Raw genomic sequence first — 21,304 nt, 5'->3', positions numbered from 1 at the left:
CTCGACCAAGCAATACCGTCGATCAATATATTTTTTCTCACCGCAATACCGCTACTGAAAATATAACCTCGAGAGCAATTGAGATAATTTCCCTCACTAAAAGTTAAAGTTTAACCAACCCAAAACCTATGGTAATACTACCTCTCTCTCGAAGGCCATGTCTCTCTCTCTTGCAGACCCATCTCCATTTTGGGGATCCCTTCCTATAACCCTCAAAGGGGTGATCCTTAAACGGATTGATATTATGCTTTCCTTGACTCTCTTATATATACATCACTTTCTTACTTCCCAAGAAAATGCTTTTTTTTTTACCATAATATCCTTAATCTTTAAAATAAAATATGAGTATAGTTATTTGGTTATCACCAAACCCAACAAGTTCACAAAGTGGGGGAAAACATGATACAACCAAACCCTAAATGTGTTTTTATTTTATTATCTTTCTCTCTCTCTTTCTAACTCTAAAACAATGAGTTTTAAGACCCTTATACTTGGGTGCTTACTAGACACCACAACCCTTATATTAAAAGCGAATCTAATGGCCTAGATATAGAGCAAAAAGTCAACAAGAAAATATAAAATGAAGCCTGCATGTATAATTTGGCTTTACACATGTAACAATCTCCCACTTGAAAACAAATCACCAAGCCTCTGAAACAACCATCAATACACCACTCTCTATCCTCTCGATGTTACGTTTCCTCTAACCTTGAAAATCTTCTACACATCATGTTCTTCTCGATTGAGACAATATTTGTCAATATATCAGCACGGTTCTCAATATGCATCTTATCTACCTGCAAATCTTTACGCTGGAGGGCCAATATCTAACCTCTATATACTTTGTCATGGAGTGATAAACTACATTCTTAGCCAGGTGAATAACATTCTGGTTATCACAATGCACGACATATTTATCTTGTTTCACACCAAATTGGTCAAGTAACCTCCTCAACCAAATCAGTTCTTTTGCTGCGTCTGTTAATGCCACATATTCAGTTTCAGTTGATAACATTACAACAATATCTTGTAACCTTAATATCCAGCTGACGGCACCACGACCAACATTAAAAATGTACCTAGTGGTAGACCTTCTAGTATCACGACATCCTGCATAATCTGTATCTACATAACCAACAACTTCCAACGACAAGTTTCCATAGCACAAGCATACATTTTCTCTCCCCTTCAAATACCGAATGATCCACTTAACTGCCTGCTAATGTTTCCAACGTGGATTCGATATAAATTTGGAAACAACTCCCACTTCCTGGGCAATATTAGGTCTAGTACAAACCATCGTATATATCAAACTACCCACTGCAAAAGTATGTGGAACATTCCTCATTTTAATTTTATCTACCTCATTCATTAGACAATTCATTTTAGACAAATTAAAATGTGCAGGTAATGGTGTAAAAATAGGTTTACAGTCAATCCTATTAAAGCATAAAAATAGGATTACAATCAATCCTATTAAAGCATTCAAGAACTTTAAAAATATATTCGGATTGATTTAACCAAAGCTTACATTGCTCTCTATCTTTATGGATGTACATGCCTAATATCTTCTTGTTGGGTCCAAGATCCTCGGTGGCAAAAGGCTTCGACATATCAAGCTTCAAACATTTGATTTCACATAGATCATTGCTGGCAACAAGTATATCGTCAACATAAAGTAACAAAACAGTAAAAGAATCATATGTTGAACCCTTGAATTACACACAAAGATCAAAATCACATCTAGAATAACCTTCACCCAGCATAAAATTGTAAAATTTCTTATACTAGTACTTAGATGCTTGTTTCAAATCATACAATCATTTTTTCAATTTGCAATTTTTTTTAAAACATTCACGCTGACACATATAAATTTCTTCATTAACATCACCATGCAAGAAAACAGCTTTAATATCAAGTTATTCTACTTCCAAATTCAAGTTAGCAACCAAAAATAAAATAACTCTAATAGAACTTAGCAACAACAAGAGCAAAAATTTCATTAAAATCAACATCTTGTTTTTTCTCATAACCTTTTGCCACAAGTTTGGCCTTATATTGCATAAGACCATTTGCCTCCCACTTAATTACATACATCCACCTATTCTTCAATTCTTTCTTCCCATGTGAAAGTTCCACCAACTCCCGTGTATTATTTTCATGCAAAGCATCAATCTCCTCCTCCATTGCTTTATGTCACTTTTTAGCATTAGGGCAATGAATAGTTTCTTGAAAAGATTCAGTTTCACCACTATCAGTATCATCATCATCATCATCATCATCATCATTTTAGCCTTTTTCCAATTAATTGGAGTCGGCGACATGAATCTTGGTCCTCCATTCTGCTCTATTAAAGGCCATATCCTCAGTGTTAAGGAAGGAGAATATCTTTTTGTAGGCGTATAAGGGCATATAGATATTATTAATTCTTGCTCAGGTGTAATTGGTAGATCTTCCTCATCTTCAATTAATTTAGTGTCATCCTCATAACTAACATCACCTCCATCAAAACTGTCTTAAATTTGAACTAGAGTCTCTTGCACTTGCAAAGGTTAAACAATGATATTTTGGACTTGCATATCCACAACAATATTTCTTGTTTTAGCTCTTCATGTTTCTTTTTAGCAAACTTTACATTCTCATTAAATAGAACATCGTTATTTCTTATGGTCTTTTTTGCAATAGGATCTCAAATTTTATAACCTTTATCATCACGATCATACCTAAGAAAAGCACATCTTATTGACTTGCCCTCCAGCTTGGTTCTACTTTCACTAGGCACTTGAACATAAACTTCACATCTAAATGTTCTCAAATGTTCCCATGACACACTTTTACCTTTCCAAAAAATTTCAACTATCTCATCACTCAAGGGTGCATTAGGAGATCTATTGATAAATTATATAGTTGCATTAGTTGCTTCAGCCCAAAATTGCTTACCAAGAACTGATTGTGAAAGTATGCTGCTTACTTCTTCAATGATGGTCCATTCATCCTCTAAGTGACTCCATTTTTGTTGAGGTGTCCCAGAAATAGTTATTACCCTGCAAATGCCATTCTTTATACAAAAAGTATCAAAAGTTTTTAAGCAATATTCACCACCATTATCAATTTGCAAATATTTCATAAATATCTTTGTTTCCTTTTCAACATTGCCTTTGAAATTTTTGAAAACTTCAAAAAATTGATTATTAGATTACAAATGATACAACCAACACTTTCTAGAATAGTCATCTAAAAAAGTGACAAAATAAGAAGCTTCACTAAGATATTTAACATTAACAGGGCCACAAACATCATAATATATCAATTCTAATGCTTTATATTTTTTATGAGATTCATTTCTTTTGAAGCTAACTCTACGCTGCTTACCAATGGCATAATTATCACAAAAATCAAGGAAGGAATGCTTAGAAATGGGAATAAGATTTTGGCTTTTCAATACCTTCATATTATGCTCACTGAGATGTTCCAAACGGCTACGTCAAATATGCATATCCTAATGCTATATGAATGATCTTCTCTGGAGCATCATTCCTTTGAGTCGTGCCATGAATAATGTAGAGACTCACATCCTTTTGCCCTTTCAACGTTATTATACAACCTCCTGAAATCGTTATGACACCCATTTCCAAAAATCATTATGAAACCTCAATCATCTAACTGCCTGGCTGCAATGAAATTCTTATTCAACTCAGGAACATACCTCACATTTATCAATGTGTGTTTCTTTCCATTTGATTGCTTGATAACAAAATTTTCAATGCCCAATATTTTGCAAGTTAGATCATCACCAAGATAAACTAATCCACCATCAACATCTGTATAGGATGAAAAAATATGATATTTTTGAGTAAACATGAAATGAAGCACCAAAATCCAAAACCCAAGTATTTGCAATAGATAATGTTATGCATGCAACACTACAAGTGACCCCATCTATATCATTAAATGTTGTACTTGTTTCAGCATGGCCATCCTTGCCTTTGACCTTTCGCTTACTTTTCAAAGCATAACAATATTTTCTATATGACCAGGTTTCTTGCAATATCTGCAACTAACGTCCTTGCCCTGTGACTTGGACCTGTCTCTATCATAAGATTTACCCCTATTAAATCCAGATCGTTGGTCTCTATGTTGTGTTCTTTCTCTATCTCCTGCTGCCAATGGTTGATTTGCCTCAACAAGTATTTGTGTGAATCCATTTCTTATCTCTTCATTTAATAATGAAGCATCAACATCTTTCAAATTAAACTTGTTACCCATTGTATTAGTCACAGTGGTAACTAAGGTATCCCAATTAGAAATTGAATTAAATTCACTCACATGTGCTCTATTGCACCTTCTTTCATTTTTAGAATAAACAATTTTTTCATAGCATGCATTTTATTTGCGGTATAGGGTTGTTCAAAAGATTGCTTTAAAGATTGCCATTGCTTTGCAATTGTTTTATCTTGACAAACATCAAATAAATTGAGGGCGAAATTCATGGTCTTATGGCTGTCAAACATTTTCGATCAAGAATATCTCCTTGTCAATGTTCCATTCCAACAGGCATAGCCTCTTTATCTTGAAGTGGCCAATCTAATTCTTTTTCAATAAGATAATAATCTTCCATCATCAATTTTTATATTGTCCAATTACTTTCATTTAATTTTTCAAATTCCATTGCTATTTCCATTTTAAAGAAATTTACAAAAATTAGTACAATAGCAAAGACCTATTTCTTCACAAACACAATGAAGAACAAAACCCCGAAGCTCGGATACCAATTGTTGAGAATTGCTGAAAATCAAAAGGGTTTATCACATTTACAACAAGTATACATTCAAATCAACATAAACATGAAATGGAAATAACATGGCATCAAAAGAACATCATGGAATGAAAAATACAGCAACAAACAACGCACAGAGCACAAAGATTTAACGTGGTTCGGTCACAAACGTGACTTACATCTACAGGAGAATAGTGCAAGACTTTACTTACTAATTTCGAAAGATTACAAGAGAGATTGAGGTCCAGAGCTCCAATTTCCAACATCTTTATCTCTCTACAAACAATGTCCAAATACACTACAAAGTGATACTTTCGCTCTCTAAAATATGGCTAGCATCAGGGCCTAAACCTAAATATATATGACACAAAATCCTAACTTTCTCTTTCAACAAATAATTTTTAATCTTTATCATAATGTAAAGAATATTTAAAAATGCATTACAAATCAAATTCCTTATTTTTGAGAATTTATATACATTATTTTGAAAAAATTTTTTAAAAAATAACACTATAACCGCTTGATCTAACAAGACAATTAGCGGTTAGATCGGACGATTTTGCAAACAATGTCTCAAATAATGTAAACTAGGGTTTTCATCACAGACACAAATAAGAACTTCTATCAATTCATAGGCCACAATATCATAGTTCATTATAAAAATGAGACCAAAACCTAATATAAACTTCAAAATGATAAGACCAGTGGAAGGAGAACAATTTATAAACTCTTACACTACTAAAAACAATATCCACTATAAATTCAATGCTAAACAACAAGATGACTCCTATTAAAAATACAAAACTAAAAAAACTAAAAATAACAAGCAATCAGGGCAATAATATCAAACCACTATAAAATAGAAACAAACAAAAAAGAACGAAAAATAAAAACCCACTAAAATAGTCATATAAAAATCATAACTGAAGCAACCAAACCTTGTTGAATCTGCAACTCTCTATAGTTCTATGAACTGAAGTTTCTTAAACCTGCAAGTCCCTACTATTTAATCTAGTTTTTTATTATAGATCTTGGAGAGTTTTCATTATCCATTCTTTAGGGGTTTTGCGGGTTTGAGATATCAAAGGAGGGAGAGATTTGGGATTTTCAATGAGAGTTTTAGGGGTTTTAGAGAGAGAAATTTGGGGGTTTGACTGGAGACAACGAGAGAGGGGGGTAGTTTATCATTCCTCCGCTTGTGTTGAACATGGAGAAGAGAGACAGGAACATGCATGGGCTTTAGAGAGATGGAGGTTCTTGGTTCTAGAGAGAGAGAGCCCATTTTGGAGAGTTTTGAAAAGTCATAGGTGGTGGGGCTACTTTATGGCCACCGGTAACTCACTTTCGAGTGGGTTAGCCAGTGAACCCCATTCCCAATCTCAAGATTGGAAATAGGTTTAGTGATGATTTTCATGGGTTCTATGCCACTGAGGTGTGGCAGAACTCACATGATCATTACTCAAGAAAATGACCTCATGAGACCCTGCCACATTTATGGCATGAGACCCTTAATTTAGGCCGTTGGATCAATATCAACTATCAATGCGAGATCGACTTGCTACCGGCTAACCTATTAAGAAGGTCTAAAATGAATGCCTCTCCTCTCTAAAAACTCCCGCCCTCTCTTTTCTCTCTCTTACTTTCTCATTGAATCACTCCTTTTTCTAAAACCAGATATAGCGTGAATCTCTTCAATATCTCCGTCTAAGAATTATAGGCAGGAGAATAGAAAAGGAATCCACCTCTCTAAAGACAAGCACATGAGCGTCGACAGGTCTTTTCTGTCTCTAAAATCTGGTTTTTAAGGGTAGTTTTTTTCCAACCAAGACTTGGGCACAGGAGTATTGAAAGGCTTTTTTGGTTTTAAGGGTTTTTCTCCAACCAAAACTTGGAGGGTAGAATGGAATTTTCTCTCACTAAAATCAGGTTCGATGGAGATTTTCTAACATCAAAGCACATATTTTCATCTAGCAAGTACTTTCTCTCACTAAAATCAGGTTCGATGGAGATTTTCTAACATCAAAGCACATATTTTCATCTAGCAAGTACTTTCTCTCACTAACTCCCTCTTTCTTCTCTCTTTTCTCCCATCACCTCTTCTATTTTCTCTTCTCTCCATCTCCTCTTCGGAGGACTATCCAATTTCTATACTTTTGTGTTTTGTACTTCCTCCCCAAATCTCACATGACAAACCATGATTGTTGGTGGGGAAGGAGAGAAGATTTTTTTGAATCCTACCAATCTCTCTCCCTTATCTAGATCAAAGAGAAGAGCCTAATCTCTTACCCTTATCTAGATCTGAGAAAAGTACCCCTCCCTCATAGAATGAATCATTCTTCTATGTGGTGCACTTTCTTTTAAATTATTCTCACCCAAGAACAAAACCCAAACCCATAATCCATAAACCTCAATTCTTAAGTTTTTTCTATTAAAATCTTTCGCATGCGACGTACTCAAACCTCAGAACCCCTAAAACCCTAATCTCTGGCTGTTCATTGAGGAAAACCAAAACACTACAATTCCTTACCTGCAAATCCTCACTTTTCTCTCCCATAGAACCTCTCATAAAGCAACCCCTCCATTGTTATACATAAGGTTCTCCTATGTTGAGGTCAAAATGAAATGGAAAAAGGACTGGTATTTAGACGCACTTCCGGTCTTGAATAAAATCCATGACCTCAAAGCAATATTCATGGTGAAAGACAGTATCATAAAAATATTCACTGTAAATGACTACATCATAAAAGAACCAGATTTTTGCATCCCAATCTCCTGAATTTTAGAAACTAACTATGAATTAGGAATACACATTAGAGTTGCTACCTTTCTTAGGAAATGCCTAACTATGTTTGAGGAATTTATAGGTGAAATATAAAATACGATCTCCTATGGTTTAGGTTGATGCAAGAAGCGATGGATCTCAACCGCCGAGAAGAGGTTGTATATCAACCAAGGGGGAGAGAGAGAATGAATGAGGAGATAGAGAGAGGATAAAAAAAAGGTACTTTAAAAAAGAAGGGAAGGGTTCATGGGCAACTTGTTGCGCAAATTTTCTTATGAGATTCAAATCTCATCTCGAGATTTGAATCAAAATCCAGCTATGCTTTTTAGGGGTCCCATGCTATCATGTGTGGTAAGATCCTATAGGATTATTACTCTATTTATAATGTGTTTTAGTGGTTTTTTGGTTTTGTTTTTTAAGGCCAGATCTAGCCGAATCGGCCAATTCTTCAATCAAATTGCTGATCCATCAATCTGACTTGTTTTTCTGGATGGACGATCGGAGTCCCTAATCCACTTTTTCAAACCTTGAGAAACCCAAAATGGATAGCAATCATCTTTTATGAATTGTTAAGTAATATTTTCTACCCAAGAAAAATACATGGTTATAATTGGTACATAAATGAGAGCTTATTTTTAGAATGATTGCACTTAAGATGGAATGGGATCAAAACTTTTTCCATTAATATTAAAGAAGGTTCATGTTCCATCATAAAATGAATTGCTACTCCTAGAAGCATTTCAAGCCGACTAATGATCTCTATTTAGCAACTGTTGAAAGTGCCCTTAACAATTTCCAAAAACTCAATACATTTTCCCCGTACCCACAGCTATTACTTAGCTCTTTGTGATTATAGTTTATCATTAGCAATAGTTTTAGCATACTAGTGACAAAAAAGTTTTATTTTTAAATTTTAAAAATTTTATAATTGGATAAATCAATGGTTTAAAAAGCGGATCGGTGACCCGGATCGGGGACCTCAAAAACCAATCCGGATCGGCGAATCGGCGATCCGGATCGGGAATCGGCTGAATCGTTCGGATTAAAGCTTCAAAAAAATCCGAAAAAATTATTAAAATTCATTATAAATGTTGTTTTTTAGGAATCCAATAAAAAAATGAGGGTACTACATTATTAACTTTCATTTTTTTTTATCAAATTGTAAATATTGAGATGTTCTTTCCCGGTATAAATTTATTTTAACTATTAAATTTGCATCACATAAAAAAAAAATCATAGAATTATCATGGATAAAATATATAATTATATATGGACTATTATAAAGAGTAGACTAATCAGTGAAAGAATGGCCATTAAAATTTCATTTTGACGAAAAACCCTAATTCGCTAAAAAAACCCAAACTATTACAGCCTAACTAACTATAATCCAAAATTATTACAACCTCACTAATTATAACATTATATACTGAAATTATAATTATTAGTTTACATTTTATAATTATTTTATTAGACAAATAATAAAAAATTAAAAATATTTTATAATATTATCTAATTTAAAATGTATTATTGACAACTGTAAGAAAAATAGTACATTACATGATTTATAATGTAAAAATTCATAAATAAAATAAAAAATTTGGTTATCAATGTAAAATTTAATAAAATGCGTACAAATTTTGGAAATAACACTTCAATTTTTCAAAAATTTATTTTTTTAGGTTTCTATAATAAATTTTGTAAAAGAGATTGTTAGTAGAAAGATAGATATTTCAAATAGAATAAAATTTTTATTTTTATTTTTTTTATTCCTTTCATATTATTTACCAAAATAATTATACCACTATATACAACAAAAATTAACTGTTATATAAAAAATTAATTTTTTTATTTTTCATTTTTTTATGTCTTTTATATTATTTACAAAAATATTTATATTTATACCAACTACTATATAGACAACAAAAATATTTATATTTATACCAACCACTATATATACAATAAAAATGCAACACATGCCCAAGGAGATTCGAATACAACAAAAATATTTATATTTATACCAACCACTATATACACAACAAAAATGCAACATATGCCCAAGGGGATTCGAATGCAACACATACGCAAGGAGAAGCCCAAGGGGATTCGACCTTGGGACCTCAGATAAAAAAAATAAAATCATAACCATCAAGCCATCTAACTACATATGATTATAAATTGCTGATTAATAGACTATATTTACATTTCATTTACATTTAATGATTATTGGGAATTATCCCACATCGAAAGATGGGTATTCAACTTTGGTATATAAATACCTATGCAATATGAACTATAAAATGTGTATAAGAATATTAGGGCAACCTCGCACGTGCGCTCAAATAGACGTGTATGCGTGTGAGTGTGCATGGGGCACGCTCGCACGTGAGGTCGATCACACGTGTACGCGTGTGAGTGTGCGTGGGGCACGCTCTCACGTGTGCTCGGACACACGTGTGCGCGTGTGAGTGTGCTTGGGCATGCTCGCACGTGCGTGTCATGCGTTACGTGTGTGAATCGGGCTGAACCGGATGGGAACCAACGGTTCCATTCTAGAACCAAGCTGAACCGGATGGGAACCAGCGGTTCCACTCTAGAACCGGGCCGAATCGGAGGGGAACCGGCTGTTCCACTCTAGAACCGGGTGATTCCCGATTTTTGTTGGAACAAGCACGAGCAAGCGTGTTTCTGCGTGGGGCACGCTCGCACGTAAGCTCAGACACACGTGTGCGCATGTGAGTGTGTGTGGGGCACGCTCACACGTATGTGAACCGGATGGAAACCGGCGGTTCCACTCTAGAACCGGGCTAAACCGAATGGAAACCGACGGTTCCACTCTAGAACTGGCGGTTCCATTCTAGAACCGAGCTGAACTGGATGGGAGCCGGCGGTTCCACTCTAAAACCGGGCTGAACCGGATGGGAGCCGGCGGTTCCACTCTAGAACCGGGCTGAACCGGATGGGAACTGGCCACTCTAGAACAGGGCGGTTCCCGGTTTTTGGTTGGAACAGGCACGGGCAAGCGTGTTTCTGCGTGGGGCACACTCGCACGTAAGCTCGGACACACGTGTGCGCGTGTGAGTGTGCGTGGGGAACGCTCACATGTGTGTGTCATGCGTTACGTGTGTGAACCGGGCTGAATCGGATGGAAACCAGCGGTTCCACTCTAGAACCGGGCTAAATCGGATGGGAACCGGCGGCTCCACTCTATAACCGGGTTGAATCGGATGGGAACCGGCGGTTCCACTCTAAAACGGGCTGAACCGGATGGGAACCGGCGGTTCCACTCTAAAACGGGCTGAACCAGATGGGAGCCGGCGATTCCACTCTAAAACCGGGCTGAACCGGATGGGAACCGGCTGTTCCACTCTAGAATCGGGCGGTTCCCGATTTTTGGTTGGAACCGGCATGGGCAAGCGTGTTTCCAAGTCGAACCGAGCGAATCCAGTTTGACTAGCCGTTTTTTAAAAGACCGGGATAAATATATTCTACGGTTCCCGGTTTTTGGTTGGAACAGGCACTGGCAAGCGTGTTTCTGCGTGGGGTACGCTCGCACGTAAGCTCGGACACACGTGTGCGTGTGTGAGTGTGCGTGGGGAACGCTCGCACGTGCGTGTCATGCGTTACGTGTGTGAACCAGGCTGAACCGGATGCGAACCGGCGATTCCACTCTAGAACCGGGTTAACCGGATGGGAACCGACGGTTCCACTCTAGAACCGGGCTGAACCGGATGAGAACCGACGGTTCCACTCTAAAACCGGGCTAAACCGGATAGGAGCCGACGGTTCCACTCTAGAACTGGACTGAACCGGATGGGAACCGGTGGTTCCACTCTAGAACCTGGCGGTTCCCTGTTTTTGGTTGGAACCGGCACGACCAAGTGTGTTTTCATGTCGAACTGGACGAATCCGGTTTGACTCGCCGTTTTTTAAAACACCGGGATAAAAATATTATACAGTTCCCGATTTTTGGTTGGAACCGGCACGGGCAAGCGTGTTTCTGCGAGGGGCACGCTCGCACGTAAGCTCGGACACACGTGTACGCGTGTGAGTGTGCGTGGGGCACGCTCGCACGTAAGCTCGGACACACGTGTACGCGTGTGAGTGTGCGTGGGGCACGCTCGCACGTGCGTGTCATGCATTACGTGTGTGAATCGGGCTGAACCGAATGGGAACCGGCGGTTCCACTCTGGAATCGGGCTAAACCGGATGGGAACCGGCGGTTCCACTCTAGAACCGGGCTGAACCGGATGGGAACCGGCGGTTCCACTCTAAAACCAGGGCTGAACCGGATGGGGCCGGCGGTTCCACTCTAGAACCGGGCCGAACCGGATGGGAACCGGCGGTTCCACTCTAGAACCAGGTAATTCTCGATTTTTGGTTGGAACCGGCACGGACAAGCACGTTTTCGAGTCGAACCGGATGAATCCGATTTGACTCGCTATTTTTTAAAACACTGAGATAAATATATTCTATTTTTAAAAAATAATTAAAAAAATACTAAATCTTCCTTAAATAGACAGAATCATTTCACTTTTCATCCCAAACCGAAGTACACTCGGATTGCTTAATTTCAATTCCCAAATAAGAACGCCAACCCATAAAGATGCGCGCAAAGAAAACAGAGGAAAACAGAAATATCTCCATCAACATTTATGAATGGTCCTTTCTTCGAGATCAAACGATGGAGAAAGGTTTTGAGAGAGAGAGAGAGAGAGAGTGAGCAGGCCATAGCCAAGCCAATTAATGACCGTTGAGCGCCGGATTCAAAATCCATCCCGTCTTCCTATGAATCCTAGAGAGAGAGGAGAGCGTAAAAGATGAATAAATTACCCGACCTGTTCATAACAATATCGTGCAGTAGGAGAGAGAGAATCGCATTCTAAATGGAAACGGATGTGGGTCTTGAAAAGCGTGTTTTCTGGGTGCTGGAAAGCGTTAAATAGGTGAAGTGAAAGTGTCCAACAACCCATTCTCTTCCTTCATGTTCACAACCATAATGTCGGCGATGCAACTTTATTGCGCCCTCATGCTCATGGCCTGAACACCTTAGGGTTTCGACCTCCATTGAAGAGAGAGAGTCAAATTCCTAGAGGGAGTGAAATTCCTCGGGGACTCCGTCTGGGCAGTAATGGGTGGATGGCCAAATCCCCAACGGTAATCACAAAGTCTTTTTTCCTTCTTGTTTTGGTTACTTGCACTCAATAAAACTTATTATTTATACGCATGGTACATATCTGTTATTTGATTTATCTCCTGCAAGTGAACCCCACAACAAAATTTGGTTTAGAATTGGTGACAGACGAGATTCGCCTCAAGCGCTTTCTGGGTTTCTTCAAGTACCTTCCTAGGGACGAAACCCAGATCTTTGATTTTGCTACGATTTTCATATTCGGGTCGGTGATCAACCCAAACACGCAGAGAGAGAGAGAGAGAGGGTTGAAGAATTCGCTGTGTGTTAAGAGATAAAGGAGAATTGGCTCTGGGTTGCAACGTAAAAAAAAATTGGGTTGAGAGATAAAGAGAAGGCTTCCAAAATTTGCCTGTCTTGAACACACACCTAGAGAGAGATATGGTGAGCAGCAAAGAGTCCAGTCCCAACTCAATTCATTCCAATGGTGGCATTCCCCATTTGAATGGCGTCGAGGAGAAGCTTGATGAGCTCCGTCTCCTATTGGGTAAATCAGAGGGCGACGTCCTTAGAATCGTAGGCGTTGGAGCAGGGGCTTGGGGCAGCGTCTTCGCAGCTCTCATGCAAGATGCTTATGGCCACCTTCGAGACAAAATTCAGGTCAGGATTTGGAGGAGGGCCGGGCGATCGGTTGATAGAGCAACAGCTGAGCACTTATTCGAGGTGATCAATTCAAGAGAAGATGTACTAAGAAGGCTTATAAGACGATGCGCGTACCTTAAGTATGTTGAGGCGAGGTTGGGTGATCGAACTCTCTATGCTGATGAGATTTTGAAAGATGGGTTTTGTCTAAATATGATTGATACGCCTCTCTGTCCTCTCAAAGTTGTGACAAACTTGCAAGAAGCTGTTTGGGATGCTGATATTGTGGTTAATGGGCTTCCATCTACTGAGACAAGGGAGGTGTTTCAGGAGATTAGTAGGTATTGGAAGGAGAGGCTCACACCTCCCATTATAATCTCGTTGTCCAAGGGTATTGAGGCTGCGCTCGAGCCTGTTCCTCACATAATCACTCCTACTCAGATGATAAATCGTGCAAGTAAGGTCCCTTTCTCCCCTTTTATCCTTTTCCTTTTTAAGTGATTCTAGCAATTCTTTTCTTGTTGTCAGTTTCATGGGGTCTACTATCTAATGCTGGGTCTTTTATTTTGATGAATATGCTGAACTTGTATGGATCTAGATCTTTCGAGAGAGTATGTAATACCTCAACTGGACTTTATTGAAATGACTCAGACCATAAGTTGTTTGTTTCCTTCCTTTTGGCTTGGCGGAGCTGGTGAATCATTAAACTGTTTTATTGCTCCTTCCAGATTTAGTCACCTGAAAACTTGGGTTGATTTTTGTTGGTGTGACCGATATAGATTTGTTATTTAAGCATAAACATGTACAAAACAGGGATCTGGCTCCATTCATTAAATGAATCCCCAACTGCATTAGGAGAGTCATCTTTCAAAACATTACAGTAAGGGCCTTCGTAGATTCAGCTAGTTGCCTAATAAATAAATGGATCTCTAGATGTTCAAAAGTCATCAGTGTTGAACCGTTCTACTTCAAATTTCTTAAATGATTATCTGAAGAATTCAGGTATGGCTTACTTTTATGGGCAGCATTTCACTAATCATAGGATTACATACACTGGAAAAGCCTTAAACGTTTCAAGGTACCCAATCATTGGTCCCACTGCAATGCAAGTTTATTTTAATCTTTTCTCAGTTTGGAGATCTTTTCATAAGATAACCAGTGTGACCGCATCTCTCTCAGGTTTGTAATTGGTTACACTTCTCCGGGTTCTTGAAAATTTTTAAACTATAGAGCAATCCAAATTTCTAAACACCTTTATGATCTTGTGACTTCTGATAAATGTATTCCTGTAATATAAGAGGACTCGTGTACATAGAACATTTTGGCGTCTCAGAGCCAACATATGCCAGAAACTCATTTTAGGTGCACAGCATGACTCACTGATTAGCATTCTTGGTGAAGCCTGCTTCTCTTGTACACCCCAATAACCGCTAGGTTGCAATCAACCATTCTGTACGAGAGGTGCATATTCTTCTGGCTACTAAAAAACTGTTCTACATTGCAAATTGCTATTGCTTATGTTTTGCGGGGAATATTTTGGGGGAGAGAAAGGAATATGTTCATATTTTGGATTTGGATGCAAACATTCATCTTGTGGAATATGTTCATAGTTTGGATTCGGATGCAAATATTCATCTTGTGGAGTTGGAATTGTAAGGTCTATCTAAAGGGTTTCTATAGCTAAAACCATTAATGTGGTGGTGGGGGGGTGGGTGGAAAAGACCAAGGGCTAAGTAACTATATGTGGAGGCCCATGCCCATTTGTTGAAAAGATGAGTTTTGGTTCTAAAAGAATCAGAGGAATGGCATTTGACTTTGGTGAATACTTGATAGCTATCATGGTTTTAATGATGAGATTGGTGAAACTTGCCCATGCTCACTGTAAATCTTGGCAGCTTTATGTGATCCTTGATCTAATCAAAGTACTTTACAGTGTGATCCATTTGGGATGGCCTTCAGTCAAAATGTGATAGTTTGGCTAGAGTTTGGGAAATGAGACTTTCCTGATCTATAGTTGGCTCACTTAGTGGAGATGGATATTTGCTTAATGGCAGGCCTCTAGATTCAGGGTAGCATGTTCTAGTGGTTTGCCTACCAGGTGGCAGCTGCAAAGACTTTTGGGGATGATCGTTGAGCTTGAGAGTTAGCATTGTTCCTCTCTCGAGCAAGATTGGTGGGTAAAAATTATCAAATGGAAGAAAGAAAGATTGCTGAGTACTATGACACATCTGCTGGGTGACATCAAGAATAGAAAAGTTGATTAAGATGGAATAATGTATTATCTATAAGCCCTTGCCAAGATCTGTTCTACACCACGTGCATTCTGTCGCTAGGTTAAATGTATAGGTTAAAGTCATTATTGCAAACATTGGGCAAGGATTGCAAGTTGGTAACGTGCCGGATAGAAGCACGTGGATCATGCACTGGAGGTCAAGTTAGAACTTTGACCTGATGGTACAGTGGCAGTGAACAACTGAAAAGAAAAATCAATTGCAGTAATTTGGGCCTCACCTTCAGTTTGGGAGGTGGTTATTTTGGGTGGTAGTAGTGGGGATACCTCTAGGTTATGGACTATGGGTTATAGTTTTGTTGATTGTAGCTTTAGTGAACATTTTGATTATGAATAGCGTGTCTAGGCTACCACTTGATTATAGCTTTCGGACCTTTTCGTTTTTGGGTAAGCTAGCTCTTGGATTGCCGGTGAGGGGTAGATAATGGAGATGGATATGTTCTGGTTGGGCATCGTTGAGATTAGGATGTCATCATTGTGAGCCATGATTTCACTGCAATATATCGCCAGACTTCTGTACAAAGGGTTTTTGGGGGTCAGGTTTGTGGTGTGGTTGAGGGGAAGAGGGGTCAAAGCCAAAAGAGTGATAAAAGTACATGGTTCATCCTAGTGAAGCAAGCAACAATCTTAATTGTTATTGTTTGTTCTTTTATTACTAAATTCTGTGGTCAGTCAAGGCTGAAGTATGAAAATGATGTATTGAATCCACATTTGGGACCTTACTATGTTGTCTACCATTTAGATGTGATGTTTCCTCCACTACCTTTGCTTTCTTTTTGATACTATTAAATTTGCTTGACTTGTATTGTTGGTTGTTTCTTAGATTAATTAACTTTTGCAGCTGGAGTTCCTATGGAAAATATACTTTATCTTGGAGGGCCAAATATTGCTTCTGAGATATATAACAAGGAGTATGCTAATGCTCGAATTTGTGGAGCTGACAAGTGGAGGAAACCACTAGCAAAATTTTTAAGACAACCCCATTTCATTGTTTGGGATAATAGTGACCTCATTACACATGAAGTTATGGGTGGTCTGAAGAATGTCTATGCTATTGGCGCAGGTATGGTTCTAATTAGCTTTAATTCTGAGGAAATTAATAATAAGAATTAATCGATTATGCCAACCCATATATGTATGATACATAGATATATGCACCCGTATGCATGAACACACATGATTCATTAGAAGTATTCTTCCATTGCAAGTGAATTATGCATTGGACATACTTTTCCTTCCATTGCAAATAAATTATGCACGGCGCGCATAATTTATTAAAAGGTATTCTTCCGTTGCAAATGAATTTTGCATTAGACATACTTTTCCTATTTGGGAGAACCAATATTTTTTAGGTCATGCATCTATTCGCATGGCAGTAACATGGAAGAAATATTGAAATTGATAACTCTTTTGTGGCGCAGAAAGTGACTATGGCTTTTATTAGGATGCTGTATAGCTTATATTAGAATGTTGCCTATTATAAACAAAGGTAAATTTCAAAAAATATAGATATTTTCAAACTTGGTAATTTTTTTTGGTATTTTCAAACTTGGTATTGAGGGGCAGAAACACCAAGTTACAAATTAGTTTTTTAATTTCTATAAAACAATGTTCTGCACATTGAACAAAAATTCAAATTTGACTTCGTGAATTATTTTAGAGTTTCAACACCTATTAGGAGGTGCGAGTTAGTTCAAGTGGGAGGATTGAAAAGAGCAGACGTAGTTGGAAGTAGTCAAAAAAGATATGGGGACTTATGGCCTCACTAAAGGTATGGCATTTAATAAAGCAGACTGACAGATCAGGATTCGTATAGCCAACCCCAGATAATTAGGAAAAGGCTATGATGATGATGATGATGATGATGAATTATTTTAGAATTCATAATTCCTTTTTAGTATTATGAGTTTTTAGGAGGCAAAGTTTCTTAATTGCACAAAAATGTCAGAGCGTTTGTATCATATTGCATATTGCAATTGGTTATATTTAAGGTCAAAAACCTAATGCTATTTGGTTGATGGAGACTGATCATCCAGGTCCTGAGTTGGGTGCCCACATGTGCGTGTGTGTGTGCATGTGTTTAAACATGTATTAGTAATGCCTCTTATAATATTAGTATGTACTTAGCTTATCTTGTGCATATCTCAAGATTAATCTTCTCCGGTGCTTCTTGATCTTCCAATTAAAATTTAATCCATAAAAACTCTTTCGGATTGGATTCGCCAATGACAAAGTTTTGCCAAATCTCAAAAAATTTCCTTTTCATTTATTGTTTTCGATCTTATTTTAGATTTAGTATTGGGAGGGAATAGGTACTCTAAAAGTACATTTGACCCCATCAAATAGCAGGAAAAATGACAAAGGTACCCCCTACCTCAGACATTTTCCACCCACAATTAGGGAGTACTCAAGGAGGGTGCCTGGATTCAGGCGACTGGCTCCCCAAGTGCCTAGGCACCCTGCCAGAGCATGACGCCTAGGGCTGGATGAGGCATAGTAGGCCCCAGTGCCCTCTCATGGCATTGCCTAGGCACCAGAGGTGGACTCCACTAAATACATAGATAAGGAAACATTAATTTGGTACAAACTTGTATCTTTTCCCAATTGTCTATAACTTGTGGAACTTATATTGCTTGGATAGTGGTATGCTCCATTGGGGAAAATTATTTCCTACTAACTTGAAAATTGGTGAACTTCTGATTCTGAGTCGGAGTGCCTTTTGTTATGCATTTTTTAGGTATGGTTGCAGCTTTAACCAATGAGAGTGCCACGAGCAAATCAGTATATTTTGCACACTGTACATCTGAGATGATTTTTATAACACATCTGTTGGCTGAGGAACCAGAAAAGCTTGCTGGACCTTTGCTTGCTGATACCTATGTCACACTGTTGAAAGGTCGAAATGCATGGTATGGTCAGATGCTAGCAAAAGGGGAATTAAGGCCAGACATGGGCGACAGCATTAAAGGAAAGGGGATGATTCAGGTCTGGTTTAACTGCAAACATACATGCATGTGTACCACCACCACCACCACACATCAATGCATCTGCATTCTCAGTAACAAAAATGGATGGGTATTGTTATCCATTTGTTCATCATATAACATACAAACTTGTTTCTATCTGGGAGTTGGGTTCTATGAGAAGCTTCTAGATTCATATACGTAGTAGTAGATGGCATTTAGATCTAGATAATTTTTTCTCTCGGAGTTGGTTACTTCCAATTAATTTCATATATTTGTATTCAACATCTAACTGCACAGCTAGACATCACTGTACATACACATTTTTTTGAAAGAAGAGGTTTAGGCATTGTTTTGGACTACTTATGCTTCAATTCTTATATGCAACATTACAGGTTTATGCATAGTCTCTGTTGTATTTTTCAGGGGGTGTCAGCCGTTGGAGCTTTTTATGAGCTTCTCAGCCAGTCTTGCCTGAGTGTTTTACATCCCGAAGGAAAAACACCTGTTGCTCCAGTTGAGCTGTGCCCAATCCTGAAGACGCTCTACAAAATACTGATCTCAAGGTATTTATCTATTGTCATATGCTGAAAGATGATGTGTTTTGAGTACTCAGCCGTTGGGTCTGACTGCATTACACTATGGCATGATTGTGGATTCATCTAAATTAGTTACATTATCCCTTAGCAAAAAGAAATGGAGCAAATTATGCTGTTTGTTTGGTTTGTTATTTGAAAGTCTAATATGGTGCTGATAGTGAATTTTTTTTCACTGATTTTGATCCTTAGCACCTAGTTATGGAAAAGGCTGATAGTGTGAAACAGAGTACTCATGTTAAGTTTTGTTCTCTATAATCAAGCTTCCAGTTCTAGAGGCCAAACCAGTGCTTTTAACTATTAAGAGTTTTTAGAATTAAAAATAAAAGACATTCGTTATTTTATCCATGGATTGAAGAATATCGGAAATTTCACTCAATAGAAATGAGTACTCTCGGAAATACAACCTTCCTAGTCTAATACTTATCTGCAGTAGAATTGGCATGGTGATTATGTTTTTCCCCATTGCATATTTTGGAAACGATCAACCGATCCTTCCATTTAGGAAATCTTCAGTTAACCCAAGATTACTCTTTGAGGTCATTTCTTTTTCCAACTCAACTTTTCATGTGTGCTGCATTTGCATTGCATGCACATTCAAGTTATTATGCAATATGCTAATTGCCCTTATGTACTCGAGTTTCGAACAGCTAGTTGTGCCTCTCCTATTTTGCACGTATGCGTGTGCATGTGGGCATTAGGCCTGCATTCACTGCAGACATGATAAACATTTTGGGAATGCTTTGATTTGTTAATAACTAGCACTTGTCGTCCTTTGAAATGCTTGCACAGGGAGATTTCAACTGAGGGGATCCTCCAAGCATTGAGGGATGAGACTATGAATGACCCCAGGGATCGCATTGAGATTGCTCAGAGCCATGCTTTCTACAGGCCATCCCTTCTGGGGCAGCCTAAATGAGTAGTGGTGATGGTGATAAATGTGAGAAACTTATAAAAAACCACAGAGGATGTCCACAAGGTTACTTCTATGGAGAGCAATACGGCATTTAAAGAATAGTGTAACAAGGGAATAGGGGGCATTCATCGGCTACGGAACATGTGTATTTATTTGAAGTATTTGAGATGAGATTCATCATCAGGAGATTTTCTCCATTGACCCAAGATGTGTATCGGCTTTCCTTGGAGAAAGGGAACAATTCTTATATATGTTTGGAAAGAAATTTTGTGCCATTTAGTTGTCTTGATGTAACGTAAATCAGTCACTCACTAATCTTTGATTACAATCGTCTAAAACTTGTTTTAGAAACACTTTAAATTAAATTAAGGCTGATTAACTACAAGTTCAGCGAATTTTTATACACAAAATTGAGTAAACAAACTTGCAAAATCAATGCAAAACTTTAGAATTTGTTTTAGTATCTAGTTGATGAGATTTCAATTCTGTAACAGATTGAACTCTATCCTTAAACAAAACCCACAAACAAAAAAAACTAAAAACTGATTGTGATCAAATTTAGAACTAGTCCACAGCTACGAAAGAAGAGGGGTCTAGAAAAATTTTAAATTGGATTCAGAAGGTTTCATAACTAAATCTAGGATTTTGGAAGTTAATGGGTATGGGAAAGTTAGGGTTTGATTTTTAAATGTAAAATTAGGGAAATAAATAGGGAATAAGGAAAAAGAAAGAAAAGACAAAAAAGGGCAAAAGGGCAGGAGGGGAAAAAAAAATAAGAACGGAAGGAAAGAAGAGAGAAAATGAATGATAGAAAAGATAGAAAAGTATGCAAGAGGAAAAAGAAATGGAGGAATGAAGAAGAAAGGGGAAAGGGAGGAAAAAGAATAGAAGGAAACTTAGAAAGGGCAAAAAAACAATTAAGGGAAAAGAGAAGGGAAAATCGAAGGGCACCTTGGGAGGAGCTATGCCTTCACTTTGGCTTTCAATCAAGATTTGAAGAAACTCTTGCAAGGGTTTTTTTTATTCAAAAAATAAATTATCCAAATAACATTTTATGGGCTAGATGTCGCACTCTTTCCTTATATCTTCAGACTTAAAATACTCGTAACTAAAATAAAATAATTAAATGATCAAACTTCCCCCGAATTGTCTTCACACCCTAAAGACATAAGTACTCCCCACATAAGTGACGTAATTAGAAGTCCAAAAA

At 37.8% G+C, this 21,304-nt stretch overlaps 1 protein-coding gene across 4 annotated transcripts; it reads left to right on the top strand.

The window, feature by feature from the left end:
* The first annotated feature begins 12,411 nt into the window (after positions 1-12,411).
* On the top strand, positions 12,412-20,369 carry GPDHC1 (6-phosphogluconate dehydrogenase family protein). 4 transcript variants are annotated; one of them, XM_006843401.4, is made up of 5 exons: positions 12,412-13,786; positions 16,461-16,682; positions 18,357-18,604; positions 19,009-19,148; positions 19,971-20,369. In XM_006843401.4, exons 1-5 carry the CDS (start codon positions 13,129-13,131, stop codon positions 20,095-20,097), a joined length of 1,395 nt encoding a protein of 464 aa, XP_006843464.1. In that variant the 5' UTR covers positions 12,412-13,128; the 3' UTR covers positions 20,098-20,369. The 4 variants fall into 4 exon arrangements, with proteins under 4 accessions (XP_006843464.1, XP_088719239.1, XP_088719223.1 ...); XM_088863113.1 differs by having other exon boundaries at positions 12,412-13,791; XM_088863097.1 differs by lacking the exon at positions 16,461-16,682.
* The last annotated feature ends 935 nt before the right edge of the window (positions 20,370-21,304 follow it).

The sequence above is a fragment of the Amborella trichopoda genome, chromosome 1 (assembly GCF_054954075.1).
Source record: "Amborella trichopoda isolate Santa Cruz 75 chromosome 1, AtrichopodaSantaCruz75HAP2 v2.0, whole genome shotgun sequence".
Taxonomy (NCBI): domain Eukaryota; kingdom Viridiplantae; phylum Streptophyta; class Magnoliopsida; order Amborellales; family Amborellaceae; genus Amborella; species Amborella trichopoda.
Note: the sequence above shows the minus strand (reverse complement) of the source record. Positions and strands in the feature narration are given on the sequence as shown.

Excerpts from the sequence above, each read along its gene's own strand:
- GPDHC1 (XM_006843401.4), top strand. The coding sequence starts at position 13,129 with ATGGTGAGCAGCAAAGAGTCCAGTCCCAACTCAATTCATTCCAATGGT. Across the intron at positions 18,605-19,008 it reads AAGGAAAGGGGATGATTCAG|GGGGTGTCAGCCGTTGGAGC; the intron begins GTCTGGTTTAAC and ends TGTATTTTTCAG. Across the intron at positions 19,149-19,970 it reads TACAAAATACTGATCTCAAG|GGAGATTTCAACTGAGGGGA; the intron begins GTATTTATCTAT and ends ATGCTTGCACAG.